General features: G+C 35.9%; 1 protein-coding gene across 1 annotated transcript in view; it reads left to right on the top strand.

Annotated features, from left to right (window-relative positions):
* SEPTIN14 (septin 14) overlaps window positions 1-17,796 on the top strand; it is a 78,921-nt gene extending 61,125 nt beyond the window's left edge. Inside the window, exons 6-8 of the mRNA XM_030301482.1 lie at window positions 156-324; window positions 9,179-9,311; window positions 17,470-17,796. Of these exons, the coding sequence (XP_030157342.1) occupies window positions 156-324; window positions 9,179-9,311; window positions 17,470-17,649 (482 nt within the window). The 3' untranslated portion in view covers window positions 17,650-17,796. The remainder of the gene's footprint in view (window positions 1-155; window positions 325-9,178; window positions 9,312-17,469) is intronic.
* Window positions 17,797-19,893: the final 2,097 nt, after the last annotated feature.

Below are 19,893 nucleotides of genomic sequence, written 5' to 3'. Positions count from 1 at the left end.
CATATAATTATAGTTACAAAGAATTATAGCTATTTAACAGAACGATCTCTTAGTTGTTATTTTAAATGTTTTTCATGCACATATCCACTCTAGAATACTGATTGGATGCAAAGGATTGATAATGAGTGTTGTTACTTTCTTATTTTTCTACCTAGTGGAAAATGAAAATCACTGTGACTTTGTCAAGCTCCGGGATATGCTTCTTTGTATAAATATGGAAGACCTGAAAGAACAAACTCACACTCAGCACTATGAACGTTATAGGTGCTGCAAACTGGAGAAAATGGGCTTTACTGATGTGGGCCCAGACAACAAGTCACTTAGGTGAGTAGAGATCATGTCAGAACAAGCTAATGGGTGATTTAGAAACCCCCTACAATGATGATATGCAATCATTTGGGAATGAGAATAACTACTTTTCACATTCTGGGTCATACTGAATTTTTTTAATGTCTTATTTTTTTATTTTTATTTTAAAATATAATTTATTGTCAAATTGGCTTACATACAGTGTGTAAAGTGTGCTCTTGGTTTTTAGGGTCGATTCCTGTGGCCTATTGCTTACATCCAACACCCAGTGCTCATCCCAACAAGTGCCCTCCTCAATGCCCATCACCCATTTTCCCCTCTTGAACACCCTCAGTTTCTTCTCTGTATTTAAGAGTCTCTTATGGTTTGCCTCCCTTCCTCTCTGTTTATAACTATTTTTCCCCTTCCTTTCCCCACAGTCTTCTGTTAAGTTTCTCAAGATTCACATATGAGTGAAATAATCTGGTATCTGTCTCTCTCTGCCTGACTTATTTCACTTAGCATAATACCCTCCAGTTCCATCCATGTTGCTGCAAATGGCCAGATTTCATTCTTTCTCATTGCCAAGTAGTATTCCATTGTATATATAAATCACATCTTCTTTATCCATTCGTCAGTTGATGGACATCTAGGCTCTTTCCATAATTTGGCTATTGTTAAAAGTGCTGCTATAAACATTGCAGTACTAGTGCCCCTATGCATCAGCACTCCTGTATCCCTTGGGTAAGTTTCTAGCAGTGCTATTGATGGGTCATAGGGTAGATCTATTTTAATTTTCTGAGGAACCTCTACACTGTTTTCCAGAGTGGCTGCACTAATCTTTGTCAAAGATTAGTTGGCCATACATTTGAGGGTCCAATTCTGGGGTCTCTATTCGATTCTATTGGTCTAGGAGTCTGTTTTTGTGCCAATACCATACTGTCTTGATGATTACAGCTTTGTGGTAGAGGCTAAAGTCTGGGATTGTGATGCCTCCCGCTTTGGTCTTCTTCTTCAAAATTACTTTGGCTATTTGGGGTCTTTTGTGGTTCCAGAGAAATTTTAGGATTGTTTGTTCTAGCTTTGGGAAGAATGCTGGTGCAATTTTGATTGGGATTGCATTGAATGTGTAGATTGCTTTGGGTAGTATTGACATTGTAACAATATTTACTCTTCCAATCCATGAGCATGGAATGTTTTTCCATTTCTTTGTATCTTCTGACATTTCCTTCATAAGCTTTCTATAGTTTTTAGCATACAGATCTTTTATGTCTTTGGTTAGCTTTATTCCTAGGTATTTTATGATTCTTGGTGCAAAGGTGAAGGGGATCATATTCTTTATTTCTCTTTCTGTTGCTACATTATTGATGTATAAAAATGCAGCCGATTTCTGTACACTGATTTTGTACCCTGGAACTGTGGTGAATTGATCTATCCACTCTAGCAGACTTTTGATGGAGTCTGTCAGGTTTCCCATGTATAGTATCATGTCGTCTGCGAGAAGTGAAAGTTTGACTTTTCTTTGCCAGTTTTGATGAGTTTTATTTCCTTTTGTTGTCTGATTGCCGGTGCTAGGACTTCCAACACTATATTACACAACAGCGGTGAGAGTGGACATCCCTGTCGTGTTCCTGATCTCAGGGGGAAAGCTCTCAGTTTTTCCTCACTGAGGATGACATTAGCTATGGGCTTTTGACAAATGGCTTTTATGATGTTTAAGTATGTTCCTTCTATCCTGACTTTCTCGAGGGTTTTTATTAAGAAACGATGCTGTATTTTGTCAAATGCTTTTTCTGCATCGATTGACAGGATCATATGACTCTTATCTTTTCTTTTACTAATGTGATGTATCACATTGATTGTGTTGTGAATATTGAACCACCCTGCAGCCCGGGAATGAATCCCACTTGATCATGGTGAATAATTCTTTTAATATGCTGTTGAATTTGATATGATGGTATCTTGTTGAGAATTTTTGCATCCATGTTCATCAGGGATATTGGCCTGTAGTTCTCTTTTTTTGCTCAGTCTGTGTCTGGTTTAGGAATCAAAGTAATGCTGGCTTCATAGAATGAGTCTGGAATTTTTCCTTCTGTTTCTATTTTTTTTGGAACAGCTTGAGAAGGATAGGCATTAACTCTGCTTTAACTGTCTGCTAGAATTCCCCAGGGAAGCCATCTGGTCCAGGACTCATATTTTGGGGGGACATTTTTGATAACGGATTCAATTTCTTCACTAGTTATAGGTCTGTTCAAATTTTCTATTTCTTCCTGTTTCAGTTTGGTAGTGTGTGTGTATCTAGGAATTTGTCCATTTCTTCCAGGTTGTCCATTTTGTTGGCATATAATTTTTCATAGTATTCCTTAATTATTGCTTATATTTCTGAGGGATTGGTTGTAATAAATCCATTTTCAGTTATGATTTTATCTATTTGGGTCCCCTCTCTTTTCTTTTGAGAAGTCTGGCTAGGGGTTTATCAATGTTGTTTACTTTTTCAAAATGCCAGTTCTTCGTTTCATTGATCTGTTCTACTATTTTTTTTTTTGGATTCTATAATGTTTATTTCTGCTCTGATCTTTATTATTTCTCTTCTTATTCTTCTGGGTTTGGGGTGTCTTTTCTCTTCTGCTTCTAGTTCCTTTAGGTGTGCTGTTAGATTTTGTATTGGGGATTTTTCTTGTTTCTTGAGATAGGCCTGGATGTCAATTTATTTTCCCCTCAGGACTGCCTTTGTTGCATCCCAAAGCATTTGGATTGTTGTATTTTCATTTTCATTTGTTTCCATGTATTTTTAAATTTCTTCTCTAATTGCCTGGTTGGCCCATTCATTCTTTAGCAAGATGTTCTTTAACCTCCATGCTTTTGGAGGTTTTCCAGTCTTTTTCCTGTGGTTTATTTCATGTTTCATAGCATTGTGATCTGAAAGTGTGCATGGTATGATCTCACTTTTATATTTATTGAAGGCTGTTTTGTGACCCAGTATGTGACCTATCTTGGAGAATGTTCCATGTGCACTCGAGAAGAATGTGTATTCTGCATTTGCATGAAAAGTTCTGAATATATCTGTCAAGTCCATCTGGTCCAATGTATCATTCAGGGCCATTGTTTCTTTACTGATACTCTGCCTAGATGATCTGTCCATTGTTGTAAGTGGGGTATTAAAGTCCCCTACAATTACCACATTCTTATCAATAAGGTTGCTTATGTTTGTGATTAGTTGTTTTACATATTTGGGTGCTTCTGAATTCAGTACATAGACATTTATATTTATCTCTTGTTACAGCCTTTAATTGAAAGTGTAGTTTGACATAAGTATGGCTACTCCAGCTGTCTTTTGACTTCCAGGAGCATGATACATGGTTCTTCACCCCCTCACTTTCAATCTGAAAGGTCTCAGGTCTCAAATGGGTCTCTTGTAGACAGCAAACAGATGGGTCTTTTTTTTTTTTAATCCATTTTGATACCCTATGTCTTTTGATTGTGGCATGTAGTCCATTTGCATTAAGTGTTATTAACGAAAGATATGGATTCAGAGTCATTGTGTTATCTGTAGGTTTCATGCTTGTAGTGATGTTTCTGGTCCTTTGTGGTCTTTGCAACATTCCACTTACAGTGTCCCCTTAGGATCTCTTGTAGGGCTGGTTAGTGGTGATGAATTCCTTTCAGTCTTTGTTTGTCTGGGAAAACCTTTATCTCTGCTTCTGTTCTGAATGGCAGGCTTGCTGGATAAAGGATTCTTGACTGGATATTTTTCCTATTCAGCACATTGAAAATTTCCTGCCACTCCTTTCTGGCCTGCCAAGTTTCAGTATATAGGTCTCCTACTACCCTTATATGTCTCTGTTTGTATGTCGAGACTCTTTTGTCCCTGGCTTCTTTCAGAATTTTCTCCTTATCCTTGTATTTTGCCAGTTTCACTATGATATGTCGTGCACAAGATCAATTCAAGTTATCTCTGAAGGGAGTTCCCTGTGCCTCCTGGATTTCAATGTCTATCTTCTTCCCCAGATTGGGGAAGTTCTCAGCTATGATTGTTCAAGTACTCTTTCCACCCCCTTCTCTCTTTCTTCTTCTGGAACTCCTATAATAGGGATATTATTCCTTTTCTTTGAATCACTTTGTCTAATTCCTCCCTTGTGGTCCAGAATTTTTAAAACTCCCTTTTTCTCAGCCTCATAGTTTCCCATAATTTTATCTTCTATTTCACTTATTCTCCCCTCTGCCTCTTCAATCTTCACTGTTATCACCTCTAGTTTATTTTGCACCTCATTTAGGGCATTTTTAGATTCATCATGGCTATTTTTTAGTTCCTTGATCTCTGCAACAATAGCTTCTCTGTTGTATGTTTTTTTTCAAGCCCAGCGATTAATCTTATGATGATTATTCTAAATTCTTGTTCAGTTATAACGTTTATCAATACTTTAGCTGTCATTTCTTCCTGGAATTTCTTTTGAGGAGAATTGTCATTTTGACTGGTTTTCTCTCCTTTATGTGTTTTAAAAGTTTGTTACATGCCCTGCACCTGCGAGAAGTACTATATTAAAGAGGTGTCATACACTGTCCAGGGTCTGTCCCTTCCATAGGTGTGTTTTGGAGTGTGTTACTTGCTCTCAGTTGTTGTGACTTTGGTTTACTTCATCTCTCTACTTCTCATAGTGATGCTTCAACCCTTCACCAGGTTTACTTTGATTTGTTGATGGAAGTGACCCTGGAAAGGAAAACAGACAAACAAAACACAAACACACAAACAAAAAAACCCCAGAAAAACCCACAGAAACACCAGCTACAAGTAAACAATATGGTGGAGGTAGTGCTTATGGAAGAGGCCTTATCCCATACTAAGAGAGAAATAACAGGGTTGGGGAGAAAGAAAGGAAAATTGACCAGAGAAACTGTATATGGATTAATCCAGAGAGAGAGAAAGGAAAATAAAGAAGGAGGTGTATAACATGTATAAAGCCAATAGATTAAATATGTCTGCTTAAACAAACCAACAATCAGAATAACCAGAATTGAGAAGGGGAGAGATAAGAAGGAGAAAAGGAAGGAAGACTGTGTCTATATAATAAGAATTGTCTGAAAATTAAATCAGGCAATGCAACAGTGCTGGTCTGGAGGAGGGGCTGTCTGGTTCATCAGTGTCAATCCTGCTCTCATAGATACACAGTTACCAGGCACAGAGGGGCATGGTTTGGTGTAGGCGGGTCCTGCTTCCACTCTGGGCTCACTGTTCATTCCCTGAAGCCCCACATTATTGGTGATGGGGAGAAAAATGGCACCCTAGTCTCTCCTCCATGGACAGTGTGTCCCAAAACACTCTGTTCAGGCCGTCTTCACTGTGCCATGGGCTCAAACAAGGTGGTTTGTCCTGCTCCACTGACTTCTGTGCCTCCCTGCATCTTGGCTGGGACTTAAACCCCGATGTCTAAAGGTTCCCACTCTATACACCCTAAGTTTTGGGAAGTGCCTCTTTGCACTGCCAGATATATGGTCTCTGGCTGGCAGGTGCAGGCAGTCTTTTTCCTCTGAATGGCTATATACCTTCTTCCCACACCACTCCAGGGAGGGAATTGCTTTCTCCCTCTGTAGACTGCACCTCTGAACTAGTTACTGAGCTTGGGACTGGCTCTCCTCTTCCCCAGGTGTGCAAACAGGGCAGCTCGTCCAATCCGGAGAAAGCCCCACAGTTAAGAGATTGGATCTTTCTCAGTCCTGGTCTGTGGTTTTTCTCTTGTCCAGATACAGTCCTATGCTTTCCCACCCTCTCTTTCTCTTCCCTTTTTCTCTCCACAGAAGGTGATCCTTCCCCTCCATTCCTCTGCTGCCTGTTTTATCTCTCCCAGTTTGTAATCACACACCAATGGCCTGCCAGTTTGTCCCAGTGGGTCCCTGGAGGCATCTGTGTTACTTGGTCCCCCAGACTTTTGGAGTTCAAAGTCCTTTGGCCTCAACACTGCTGTGTTTGAGAGATGAGGGAACTTCAGATCACCCTACTTCTCTGCCATGTTGTATCCAAATGGATCATCTCAAATTTTGTTTTTTAATCATCTTCAGACTTGGAGAGAGTTGTTAGGAGCAACATAATTAAAGGGCTCATTTATATGCTCAAAAAAGAGTATCCAATGTATCCAATATGTATATATGCTGAAATGTGTATCCAAAAGAAAAACATTATATTGTTTTTATTTTTGTATTTTATATGAAATAGATGTACATGAAGGAGGTTTCCAAATATTGGCAAAGCCTTTATTGATAAAAGCTGGCAAAGAATATTAAGAAGGATGACAAAGGACATTGAATGTTGGATGAAAGAGAGAGGAAAAGCCACAGTGGAATGTTGTAGAATTCAAGTGAAAATAGTTTGAGAGTAGGTGTATTTAGTGATATTTAAGTAGCATAGTTTTTGTGCTGCAAATGATGAGAGTGTGGTATGATCCAGGTATGCTGATTTTTTCAGGTATTTTGAAGACAAACAAAATTGAACTGGTTATTTTAACTGACTTATATTTTGAAAGATGTCTGACTTAATATTTAATTTTTATTTTGGGAGAAGAGGTAGACTTTCTAAGAAAGATGTGAAAACCATGGGGCGCCTGGGTGGCTTGGTCGGTTAAGCGTCTGACTTTGGCTCAGGTCATGATCTCAGGTCCGTGAGTTCGAGCCCCGCATCAGGCTCTGTGCTGACAGCTCGGAGCCTGGAGCCTGTTTCAGATTCTGTGTCTCCCTCTCTCTCTGCCCCTCCCCTGTTCATGCTCTGTCTCTCTCTGTCTCAAAAATAAATAAACGTTAAAAAATTAAAAAAAAAAGTAAGATGTGAAAACCAGATTGTTTTCACTCATAAAATAATTTTTAAAAATTAACTATAGTGATACACGTTACATTAGTTTAAGGTGTACACATAATGACTTGACAACTTTTACATTCTGCTACACTCACTACAAGTGTAGTTACCATCTGTCACCATACAACACCATTATGATACCACTGACTTTATTTCCTATGGTGTACCTTTCACCCACTTGACTTACTTATTTCATAACCAGGAGCCTCTACCCCCTCACTCCCTTACACCCATTTTTCCCATCTCCCATTCCCCTAGCCTTTGGTAGGCACCAGTTTGTTTGTATTTATTTGTCGGTTCCTCCTTTTGTTGTTTGCTTATTTGTTCATCTGCTTTGTTTTTTTACATTCCACATATAAGTGAAATCATACGGTATTTTTCTTTCTATGACATTTCACTTAGCTTAGTACCCTCTAGGTCCATCCCTGTTGTTACAAATAGCAAGATCTTATTCTTTTTTAAGGCTGAGTAATATTATTTACACACACACACATGCATACACACAGACATACCCCACATCTTATTTATCCATTCATCTATTGATGGAAACAGGTTGCCTCCATGTCTTGGCTATGGTAAATAATGCTGAAACACACTTAAGGATTCAAATATATATATTTGAATATATATGGATCCAAATATATATTATTTAGATCCAAATAATCAAATATATATCCAAATATATATTTGATTTCATATATAAATATATTATATATTATATATAATATAAATATATATATTACATAATATATAATAAATATAATATATATTTATATTATATATAATATATTATATATATTTATATAATATATATATTTGAATTAATGTTTTCATTTTGGGGGGTAAATAACCAGTAGTGGAATTACTGGAACCTATGGTATTTCTATTTTTAACTTTTTAAGGAACCTCCATATTTTTTTTCCACAGCACTTGTACAAATTTACATTCCAACCAACAGTGCATGAGGATTCCCTTTTTGCCACATCATACCAACATCTGACAGGTGTAAGATTATGTCTCATTGTGGTTTGATTTGCATTTCCTTGATGATAGTAATGTTGAGCATTTTTTCATGTGTCTGTTGGCCATCTGTATATTTTCATTGGAAAAATGTCTATTCACATCCTCTGCCCATTTTTTATCAGTTTATTTTTTTCTTTTTGGTGTTGAGTTGTGGAAGTTCTTTATATATTTTTGTTACTAACCTCATATCAGATATATTATTTGCAAATGTTTTATCCCATTCAGTAGGTTGCCTTTTAATTTGGTTGATGGTTTCCTCCACTGTACAAAAGTCTTTTATTTTGGTGTAGTCAAAATAGTTTATATTTGCCTTTGTTCCCTTTCCCTGAGGAGACATAGCTAGAAAAATGTTGGCAGAAAAATGTTGACCAATGTCCAAGAGATTATTGCTTATGTTTTCTTCTAGGAGTTTTATGGTTTCAGGTTTTGCTTTAGGTAATTAATTAATTTCGAGTTTCTGTGTATGGTATATGAACGTAGTCCATTTTCATTCTTTTGCACCTAGCTGTTCAGTTTTTCAGTGCCAATTATTGAAGAGACTTTTACCCATTGTGTATTCTTTCCTCCTTTGTCATAGATAAATTGACCATATAAACTTGGGTTTGTTTTGGGGATCTTAATTATGATCCATTTATTTGTCTATTTTTGTGCCAGTACCATACTGTTTTGATAATTATAGCTATGATGATGATAATGATGATGAGGATGATGATGATGCTTCATTTTAAATAAGAATTTTATAAAGTAGAGGTCTCCTGAAATTTTATTATCAAAAGATGTGAAGAGTTGTGATATAATGAAAAGTGTTGATAATAAGAAATCACTGATATAAGTGTTTCAAAATTCTAGTACTCTTTAGGTAGGCTGTCCATATATTCAATACCGCACTCCACTTTTTTACATCTCATGATATAAATTTTTTACATTATATTTTACAGTATATAGTTTATGAACTGTACAGTATATATTTTTACAGGTTTGTTTATATACCATTTTAATATTACAATAATAAAATATTTTTTATAGTTTTCAAGAGATCTATGAAGATAAAAGACAAAAGTTCTATGATCAATGTCAGAGGGAAGAAGAAGAATTGAAACAAAAGTTTATGCAGCGAGTAAAGGATAAAGAAACAACATTTAAAGAATCTGAAAAAGAGGCAAGTACACTGATATAATCCAATTTGTGTTCATTTTAATGTTATTATTAATTTGGAGTTTTAATATCAAAGGTTTAGTTGATGATTTTGGAGGAGACTTGCTACTTTTGAAGTAGCTGTTTACAGTATAGGTTTTGAATACAAGCTTTAAAAATTATAGTCAACAATTTTATTTTTTAGAACATATAGACAATTTGTATTTTTAGAAAAAATGAAAATAATTTTGTAAAACCTATTTACCTTTATTTTATAATATGAATTTTCATGAATAAATTTTAATTTATAAAAAATTCAAGCTATTGATATGTGTGAAGAGTTATTACTTTCTAATGCTACTACTGCATTATAAAAAATTTTCACTTTTATAAATAAGCAGGTAAATGTTGAATAACACACATCTTAATTAGAAAACATTTAATTGGTGAATTATTTGGATTTTTTTTCATTTCATTCCTTTATGTTTCCAAGAAATTGAAAAAAAAAAAGACAACTTATATAGTTTTGATTATTTGCACCAATACCTTTTTAACATAAAATATATTTGGAATCATAAATACCTTTCAAATGATTGTGGTTTTAACTTAATATTTTAGTTTTGAGCAGAAATAGGTACATTGAACATGAACTTCTTTCTCAATAGAAACAATGTAGTGATTAGGTGTTCTATAACAGATGTCTCAATCATGGGCAGTTGAATTATAGGTAATAAAAATTCTTTTAGCTTCAGTATAAAGGTAAAGTTTTGGAATTATTCAAGGGTATCTTATGGAATCCAAGAACAGAAAGCATAACTGGATCTCATGATAACTTAAACCCAAAGTAGGAGGTTATCAGAAACCAAATCAGCCATTTACATTCTCTATTTCTTCCCTACTTTATTCCCCTTAGTTATGGCACTTAACTGTGTACATCTGTTTCATTTTTGTCCTCTGGTCATCAGTTATTCTCCCATTCTTCAGTTATATTTCCCTCAAGAAAAACCAAACATAACTTAAAATTGGTTGTGCAGAGTGATGAAATTCTTAACAGAGAACAGAGATTAATTTTTGTAGAAAAAAAATTAAATTTCTGGTAGAAATAAAATGACCGGGATAGTAAAAGCAACCACAAAGAGTAAAATGAAAGGAAATGGGCCCACCAGACTTGCTCAGAAAAGGAACAGCTTAGTTATTGAAAACATGATAAGTAGACAGAAGTTATGATTAACTGACAAGGAAAGTGGAGACTCACAGAGGTAAAGCAAACTTTTTAAGCACATGTAGCAGATAAATTAGAATTCAAACTTACAACTTTATAATTTTCAAATACTTAAAATTGATGTTTGTACATTTCCCACATTACTAGAGATTTCATCGTCTTTCTTCTCATCTTCTTAAATGTGTTATTTTAATTTCAGTTAGCATACAATGTTATTTTTTAAAATTTTTTTAACGTTTACTTATTTTGAGAGAAAGAGACAGAACATGACAGGAGAGGACGGAGAGAGAGGGAGACACAGACTCTGAAGTAGGCTCCAGGCTCTGAGCTGTCAGCACAGAGCCTGATGTGGGCCTCTAACTCACAAACTATGAGATCATGACCTGAGCTGAAGTCGGACGCTCAACTGACTGAGCCACCCAGGCGCCCCAGCATACAGTGTTATATTAGTTTCAAGTGTACAATATAGTGATTCAACACTTCCATATGCTACCCTGGGCTCACCACAAGTGCACTCCCAATACCCAATCACCTCTTTAACATATCCCCCCACACCCTCCTGTCTCTATCAGGTTGCTCTCTATAATTAAGAATCTGTTTCTTGAACTCTCTCTGTGCTTACTTGTTTGTTTTTTAATAAATTGCACATATGACTGAAATCATATGGTATTTGGCATTCTCTGTCCGACTTACTTTGCTTTGTTGTAGTCTCTAGCTACATCCATGTCATTGCAAATGGCAAGATTTCATTCTTTTTCATGGCAGAATAATATTCCATTGCAATATATATACCCCATCTTTATTTATTAATCAATGAATGGGCACATGGACTGCATCCATATATTAGCTATACTAAATAATGCTGCTGTATGTATCCTTTTGAATTAGTGTTCTTGTATTCTTCAGGTAAAAATCAGTACTGCAATTGCTGGATCACAGGGTAGTTCTATTTTTAACTTTTTGAGGAACCTCCATACTTTTCTCCAGAATGGCTGCACCTTTGCACAGTGCATGAAGATTTCTATTTCTCCACATCCTCACTAACACATGTTGTTTCTTGTGTTGTTGATTTTAGCCATTCTGACAGGTGTGAGGTGATGTCTCATTGTAGTTTCTACTTGCACTTCCCTGATGGTAAGTGATGATGAACATCTTGTCACCTGTCTGTTGGCCATCTGCATGCCTTCTTTGGAGAATTGTCTGTTCATGTCTTCTGCCCATTTTTTAATTGGATTGTTTTTTTTTTGGGGGGATGTTGACTTTTATAATTCCTTTATATAATTTGGATACTAACCATTTAGCAGATTTGTCATTTGCAAATATCTTCTCTCATTCCCAGGTTGCCTTTGAATGTTGTTGATTGTTTCCTTCACTGTGAAGGAGCTTTTTATGTTGATGAAGTCCCGAGAGTTTATTGTTGCTTTTGTTTCCAATGCTTCAGGAGACATATCTAGAAAAATTTGTTATGGCTGATGTCAAAGAGATTACTTCTTATGTTCTTTTCTCAGATTTTTATGGTTTTTGGTCTCACATTTAGGTCTTTAATCCATTTTGAACTGTTTTGTGTGTATGGTGTAAGAAAGTGCTTCCTTTTCATTCATTTTCATGTTGCTGTCCTGTCTTCCCAACACCATTTGTTGAAAAAACTATCTTTTTCCACTGGATATTCTTTCCTGCTTTGTTGAAGATTAATTCACCATATGGTTGGGGATTTATTTCTAGGCTTTCTATTCTGTTCTCTTGATATATGTATCTATTTTGTGCCAGTAACAGAGCATTTTGATCATGGCAGAAATGTAACTTAACTTGAAATCTGGAATTGTGGTATCTCCAGCTTTGCTTTGCTTTTTTAAGATGGCCTTGGCTGTTTGGTGTCTTTTGTGGTTCCATACAAATTTTAGGATTGTTAGTTCTATCTATGAAAAAAGCTGTTGGTATTTTAATAGGGATTGCATTACTGTGTAGATTGCTTTGGGTAGTATAAACATTGTAACAACATTTGTTCTCCCAATCCATTTATTGATGTTATCTTCAATTTCTTTCATCAGCATTAGTTTTCAGAATACAATTGTTTTACTTCTTTGTTTAGGTTTATTCCTAGGTATCTTATTATTTTGGTGCAATTATAAATGGGATTGTTTTCTTTAATTTATTTCTGCTGTTTTATTATTTGTGTATAAGTGCAATAGATTTGTGTATGTTGATTTTCTATCCTGCAACTTTACTAAATTCATTTATTCGTTTATTTTTCTTAGCAGGTTTTTTTCGTGGAGTCTTTTGGGTTTTCTAGAGTTTCATGCAGTCTGCATTTAGTGAAAATTTGACTTCTTCCTTGCTGATTTGAATTCTTTTTTATTTCTTTTTGTTATCTGATTGCTGTAGCTAGGACTTCCAGTACTATGTTGAATACAAGGGGAGAGAGTACATCCTTGTCTTGTTCCTGACCTTAGGGGAAAAACTCTCAGTTTTTCCCCTCTAAGGATAATGTTAGCTGTACATTTTTCTTATATGGCCATTATTATGTTGAAGTCTATACCCTCTATGCCTATTTTGTTGAGGGTTTTCATCAAGAACGAATGTGTACGTTGTCAAATTCTTTTTCTACATCGATTGGGAGGATCATATGGTTATCTTTTCTTTTATTAATGTAATGTGTCACATTGGTTGACTTGCAAATATTGAACCACCATTACTCCAGGTAAAATCCCACTTGATCATGGTGAATTATTCTTTAATGTATTGTTGGATTGGATTTAGCAATATTTTTTTGAGAAATTTTGCAACCATCAGAGATACTGGTCTGTAGATCTCTTTTTTAGTGGAGTCTTTGTCTGGTTTTGGAATCAGGGTAATCACTGGCCTTATAGAATGAGTTTGGAAGTTTTCTTTCCATTTCTACTCTTTTGGACTAATTTGAGAAGAATAGGTATTAACTCTTTTTAAAATGTTTGCTAGAATTCCCCTGTGAAGCCATTTGGCCCTCGACTTTTGTTTGCTGGGAGTTTTCTGATTACTGATACAATTTCTATGCTGGTTATCGATGTGTTCAAGTTTCCTATTTCTTGCTGTTTCAGCTTTGGTGGTTAATATGTTAAGCAATTTATCCATTTCTTCCAAATTATCCTATTTGTTAGCGTATAATTTTTCATAATATTCTTATGTAATTGTGTTTCTGTGGTGTTGGTTGTTATTCCTCCTGTCTCATTTGTGATTTTATTTATATGAGTCCTTTCCTCTTTCTTTTCTTTTTGATATTCTGGCTAGGGGGTTATCAATTTTATTTTTTTTCAAAGAACAAGTTCCCGGTTTCATTGCTATGACCTGTTTTGTTTTGGTTTTAGTTTCTATATCATTTATTTTTGTTATAATCTTGATTAGTTCCTTCCTTCTGCTGGTTTGGGGTTTTGTTTGTGGTTGTGTTTCTAGTTTCTTTAGTGTAAGGTTAGGTTGCTTAGATTTTTCTTTCTCTTGAGGTAGGCCTATATTGCTATAAACAGCCCTCTGGTTCTGCTTATGCTGCATTCCAGATGTTTTGGACTCTTGTTTTTTCATACGTTTTCATGTACTTTGAAAGAGTTTGGTGTTTTCTTAAAAAACTAGTCATGCCCTTTCCAATACAATTCAACAATTGTGCTCCTTGGTATTTACCTAGAGGAAATGAAACTTATGTCCACACAAAAACCTATACACAGGTGTTTAAAAGAGATGTATTCATTATTGCCAAAACTTGGAAAAACTGAGATGTCTCCCAGTAGCTGAATGGTATAAAGTGGGGTGTTAAAGTCCCCTACTATTATTGTATTATCAATGAGTACCTTTATGTTTGTTTCAATTTTTAATATATTTGGGGGCTATCATGTCGGGTGTATAAATATTTACAACTGTTAGATATTATATTTGGAATGTCCTCTGTATTTTGATATTGTGCCTTCTTTCATCTCTTGTTATAGTCTTTGTTTTAAGTCTATTTTGTCTGATACAAGTATTGCTACTCTGGCTTTCTTTGACATCCATTTGCATGAAAGATGTTTCTCCATCCCCTTGTTTTCAATCTGTATGTGTCTTTAAGTTGAAAATGGGTCTTTTGAAGGCAGCACATAGATGGGTCTCGGTTTTTTTTTTATCCATCTGTCGCCCTGTATCTTTTGACTGGAATGCTTAGTTAATTTACATTCAAAGTAGTTATTGATAGATGTGTAGTCAGTGCCATTTCATTACTTGTTTTGTCACTGTTTCTGAAGATTTTTTCTGATTCTTTCTTCTTTGTCACTTTTGGTCCCTCCTTTCCATTCAAAGAGTCCCATTTAATATTTATTGCGGGGCTATTTTAGTGGTCATGAACTCCTTTGGTTTTGTTTGCTGGGAAACTTCTTATCTCTTTATTCTAAATGAAAGCTTTTCTGGATAGAGTATCCTTAGCCACAGATTTTTCCCATTCATCACTTTCAATATATCATGCCACTTCCTTCTGGCTTGCCAAGTTTCTATTGAGAAAAATCCAGCTAGCCTTATGGGTCTTCCCTTGTAATTTAAAGACTTCTGCTTGTAAGATGTTTTCTCTCTATATATATTTTACAAATTTAATTACAATATGTCTTGGTGTTGAGTTGCTTTTGTTGATTTTGATGGGAGTTCTTTGTGCCTCTTGGATCTAGATATTTGTTTCCTTCCCCAGATTAGGGAAATTTTCAGCTATTATTTCCTCACATAAATTTTCTAACCCCACCCCCATTGTTTCTTTTCTTCTATAAGAAGAGAAACTATACAATGCTGATGAAATAGATTCATATCTTTCATAATATGAATGTTATTACATTTGATGGATTCATTGAGTTCCCTGATTCTATTCTTGTGTTGCATAATTCTTTCTTTTCTTCAGCTTCTTTATTTTCCATTAGGCTCCCTTCTAGGACACTATATTATTCCACTGCTTCTTTCAGTCTGCTCTTCATTGCATCAAGCTTGTGTTCTTTGCCTATCTTCTCTCCAGGAGCAGGACAGTGCTTTCAGGGCTCTATCTGAGCCAAACTTCCTGATCTTGAAAACTCCAGGATCTAAGCCTCACAAGTTGTAAGAACTCACATAGTTCAACCCATTTATTTTCCAAGCCAATGGCTTTGAGGAAACATTCTCCTTGTGCATTCCTCCATGTGCTCCCCTCACTCTCTCCCTTTTCCATGACCAACAGCTACCTGTTGGTATCAGGTTGTTGATATCAGGTACCCTTCACAGCACCTGATATCCATTTCTCCTCTAAATCACATCTCCACACTTACTATCTTCTTTGATGTGACCTCTTCTCTCCCTTTAATTGTGGAGTTTGTTCTGTCAGTCTTCAGGTTTATTTTGGCACATTAGGATGATTGGATAGTTAATTAGTTGTGTTTGTGGGAGAAGGTGAGCCTCAGTTCCTCCTACTCCACTGCCATCTTCCTTCCAAGTCTCACCTTCCCATCTTTAAGTGAGTTTTCTCACTGATTTTTGCCATCATTTATAGATACCACACTCTCACATCCCCAGTCTTTTCAATTGTGTGTCAGTATTCATTTCCTTCAGCAGAAGGAATGTAATCTTTATTTATGGGCGCCTGTGTGGCTCAGTCGATTAAGCATCTGACTTCAGCTCAGGTTATGATGTCATGGCTCATGGGTTCAAGCCCCATGTCAGCTGTGCTGACAGCTTGGAGCCTGGAACCTCCTTCAGATTCTGTGTCTCCATCTTTCCCTGACCCTCCCCTACTCTATCTCTCAAAAATAAATAAACATTAAAAAAAAAAACCACCATGGATTTGGGACACCTGGGTAGCCCAGTTGGTTAAGCATCAGACTCTTGATTTCGGCTCAGGTCACGATCTCACAGTTCATGAGATCAAGCTCCACATTGGGTTCCATGCTCACAGCATGGAACCTGCTTGAGATTCTCTTTCTCCCTCTCTGTCCCTCCCCCACTCACTCTCTCTCTGTCTCTCAGAAAGAAAGAAAGAGGAAGAAAGAAAAAAAGAAAGACCATGGATCTCAAACTTTGCTGCACACTAAAATTACCTGGGGATTTTCTAAAAGGACTGATGCTCAGGTTTCATTTCCAGATAGTGTGATGCAATTGATCTGTGGGTAGCCTGTGCATTAGGAGATTTACAAACTTACTGAACGATTCTAATGGGCATCTAGGGTAATATCAACACCATGCTTGTGTTCTTCACAGCCATATAAGGCAGCTAATTAATATTGTGGCAATTTAAGCCCCTAGCCTGTTTTTCAAAAAGTTAAACTGAAAATTAGTTGGTCCTTTATAATTTTTTTGGATTAGCAAAAATTCAAAAAAATCATACCATCTCTGATGCATACAAGCAATCCTTATGTTGAATAATGTCTTACTAAAGACCCAGGCCTGTCTCTAATGGAAACTAAGGTGGTATTATCTCTTTCTTATGATTAATTTGGCTTAAATCCCACAGATTAAAGATCTCAGTAGTAAATAACAAGTAACTTAATGAGGTTTTTTTCTTCCTATAATTGTACTAATCTTACTTAAGGAAATTATCAGACTTTCTTTTGAAATGACTTTATCAATTAAAGTATAGACAAAAAACTTATAATCCATGTCATAATTTAATGTATGTATCTTTACAGGACATGGATCTATCAATTTTTACTCAGAGAGATTAGTGGAAAAGTATAGAGTAAAAAATTATACATTAGTAAAAATTTTTAAATTGAGTATTTTTCATAATTTTGCATCTTATTACATTTGGCTCAATGGGGACACATTTAAAATTAAAATTAAGAAAGAAATTTCATATATGATTTTCTACTTTAAACATGAAATTTAGAGACTGTTACTAAGATCATGCTCTACTCTGATGATTAGGTTATATTTAATAACCAGTAGAAAACACCATCAAGTCCCTGGGAATGTGCTACCATAGTGTGCATTGAGTCACAGCTGCGCATTTGTTTTACAGCTACAGGAAAAGTTTGAGCATCTTAAACGAGTCCAACAAGAGGAGACAATGAAACTTGAGGAGAAGAGAAGACAATTGGAAGAAGAAATAATGGATTTTTATAAATTGAAGGCTGTTTCTGGAACATTACAGACTCTGGTGTGCACCAATATAAAGAAGGAGAAAGATCGTAAGAAATAGCCCTCTCTTACCATTCTGTGTATTATAGAGCCTTATCGCTCTCAAGTCTATCTTTCTGTGAGATTATCTTTATAGCACTTAACTCTTCCCCAATTAGAATGAGAACTTCCCAAGAGCAGGTACCCTGACCATCATATTAGATTTTGTGTCTCCAGTGTTTTAACAAAAACTAACACAGTTTCCACTCAATAAATATTTACTAAATGAAAAAAAATCAAAGAAATGCATAGCATAGTGTAAGTAGTGTGATTAGCTGTTTTTGTTTGTTTTTTTTTAATACCATAGCTCTGGCTATGGGTCCAGTGCATAACTATAACTATAACTAACTATAACTATAACTATAAAACTGTAACTACTATATAACTATAACTATAAAACTATAACAACTATAACAACTATAACTATATATATAGGGGATTTGTTCATGAGCCATTGCCGGAGTCAAGCTCCAGCAGGTCCAGGGGTTCCTGAAGGCTGAACAGCATTGGCAAAAAAAAATGAAAAAAAATAAATCAAAAATAAAAATGGACACAGACAACAGCAGTGTGTTGAACTGGCTGCTTTATTGTGGCAAATGTGGCATTATATTTGTTAGCAATTTCCTTGTAGTGTGCATCATCTATGTTTTCTAGCATTACCTAATTCTAAAAATGTTCCTATGTGTAATCACCTTTTAAGGAATAACATGGTTATTTTTTCATAACATTCCCTCCTGCCCTTTGCTTATTGATTAATTTCTTACATTATTTTCATTATGTATCTACGTTTATCTATAATCTATAAAGCATTTGCTTTGCTGTTTTTATGAAAGGTCATCTATCTCTCAACACCTCAAGTGGAACAGTTACAGGAACATGACCTCTTAGTTGTTTCACTGAACCATTTGTGGTTTGAGGAACAAAAGTGTTCGCCTTGGTCCGAGGTGCCAGGAGGAGGCCAAAAGGGCCTTAGGAACCCAGGCCTTATACATTCTCAGAGAGACAAGGCACCTAGGAAATAATGAACCATTCTGTACTTTAACCGACTAGGTTCAATCATCATCTGGAATGCCTCCTGGGGGCCAAGTGGACCTAGGGGTTGGAGTAACTTGTGCCCATAGATACACTACTTTGTTGCCAGAGTGGGGCTTTCAAATCCATTTGTACTCCCGCTTTTATGTAATTTGGCCTTAATAAAGTACCCGGGGAATTGTCTGTTGGGGAATTGTCCTTGACAGGCCCCTGGGAAAAGAACCTTTGGGAAAGAAATAAGGTTCCTCAAGGAAATTGTGCAGCCCTACATTTAGCCCTTGCCACTCCCTATAAAGATTCTTCTACCTAAAGGAAGGATAGCCTCATACATTCCCAGCCAAGGAGGGACGAATGGATTTAAAACCCCCACTCTGGCAACAAGGAGTGTATCTATGGGCACAGGTTACTCCAACCCCTAGGCCCACTTGGCCCCCAGGAGGCATTTTAGAATTAAGAGGTATTTAGATTAGGATGGGGACGGTCCCGATCCGTCCACCGCCTGGGCCCTGCCATCAGGCTGGTTGGATAGCTTGGGTTCTGGCAAGCCATATGTATAAAAATCTAATCTTATGCTCACTTCCTTTACTAAATTCCTAATAATAATTTCTTGATAGTTATTACAATAAAAGACTGAGTTTTGTTAGAACTTCTATGCTTTGAGGTCAGACCTTGTAAAACTATTAGAATAAAAGTTTTAGAAGTTGGGTAGAGCCAGAGAACAATGGAGCACCATAAGTAATATTTGGATGATGATTTATAGATTTTATGTATATTAAAACTAAAGTTACCAAGCTTTTAGAAACATAAGTTGGATTTTTTTGCTAATTCAAAATTTTCTTTCTGACTGACTATTCTATATTTGTGTAGCTAGCCTCACCATGACTCCTGTTAAAATGCTACTTTTGAGGGGTGCCTGGGTTGCCTAAGTTGGTTAATTGACTCTTGATTTTGGCTCAGGTCATGTTCTCAGGGTCTTGAGGTTGAGCCCTATGTGGTTCTTAAAGTTCTCTCTCTTCCTCTGCCCTTCCCTTGCCCATGTGCTCTCTCTCTCTTTCTCAAAAATAAAAATTCTACATTTGAGGGCATTTATATGTTTATTTCAACAACATCTGGCATAGTGCATGATATTTTCTCATGTTCCTAAAAGAATCTTTGTTTCTGTTGTAATTTTATTACTGCATAATTTCAAAGGACAGAACTTTTTTCTTTTTAAAAGGATATCAGGGTATTATAA

Source organism: Lynx canadensis, chromosome E3 (assembly GCF_007474595.2).
Source record: "Lynx canadensis isolate LIC74 chromosome E3, mLynCan4.pri.v2, whole genome shotgun sequence".
NCBI classification, from domain to species: domain Eukaryota; kingdom Metazoa; phylum Chordata; class Mammalia; order Carnivora; family Felidae; genus Lynx; species Lynx canadensis.
Note: the sequence above shows the minus strand (reverse complement) of the source record. Positions and strands in the feature narration are given on the sequence as shown.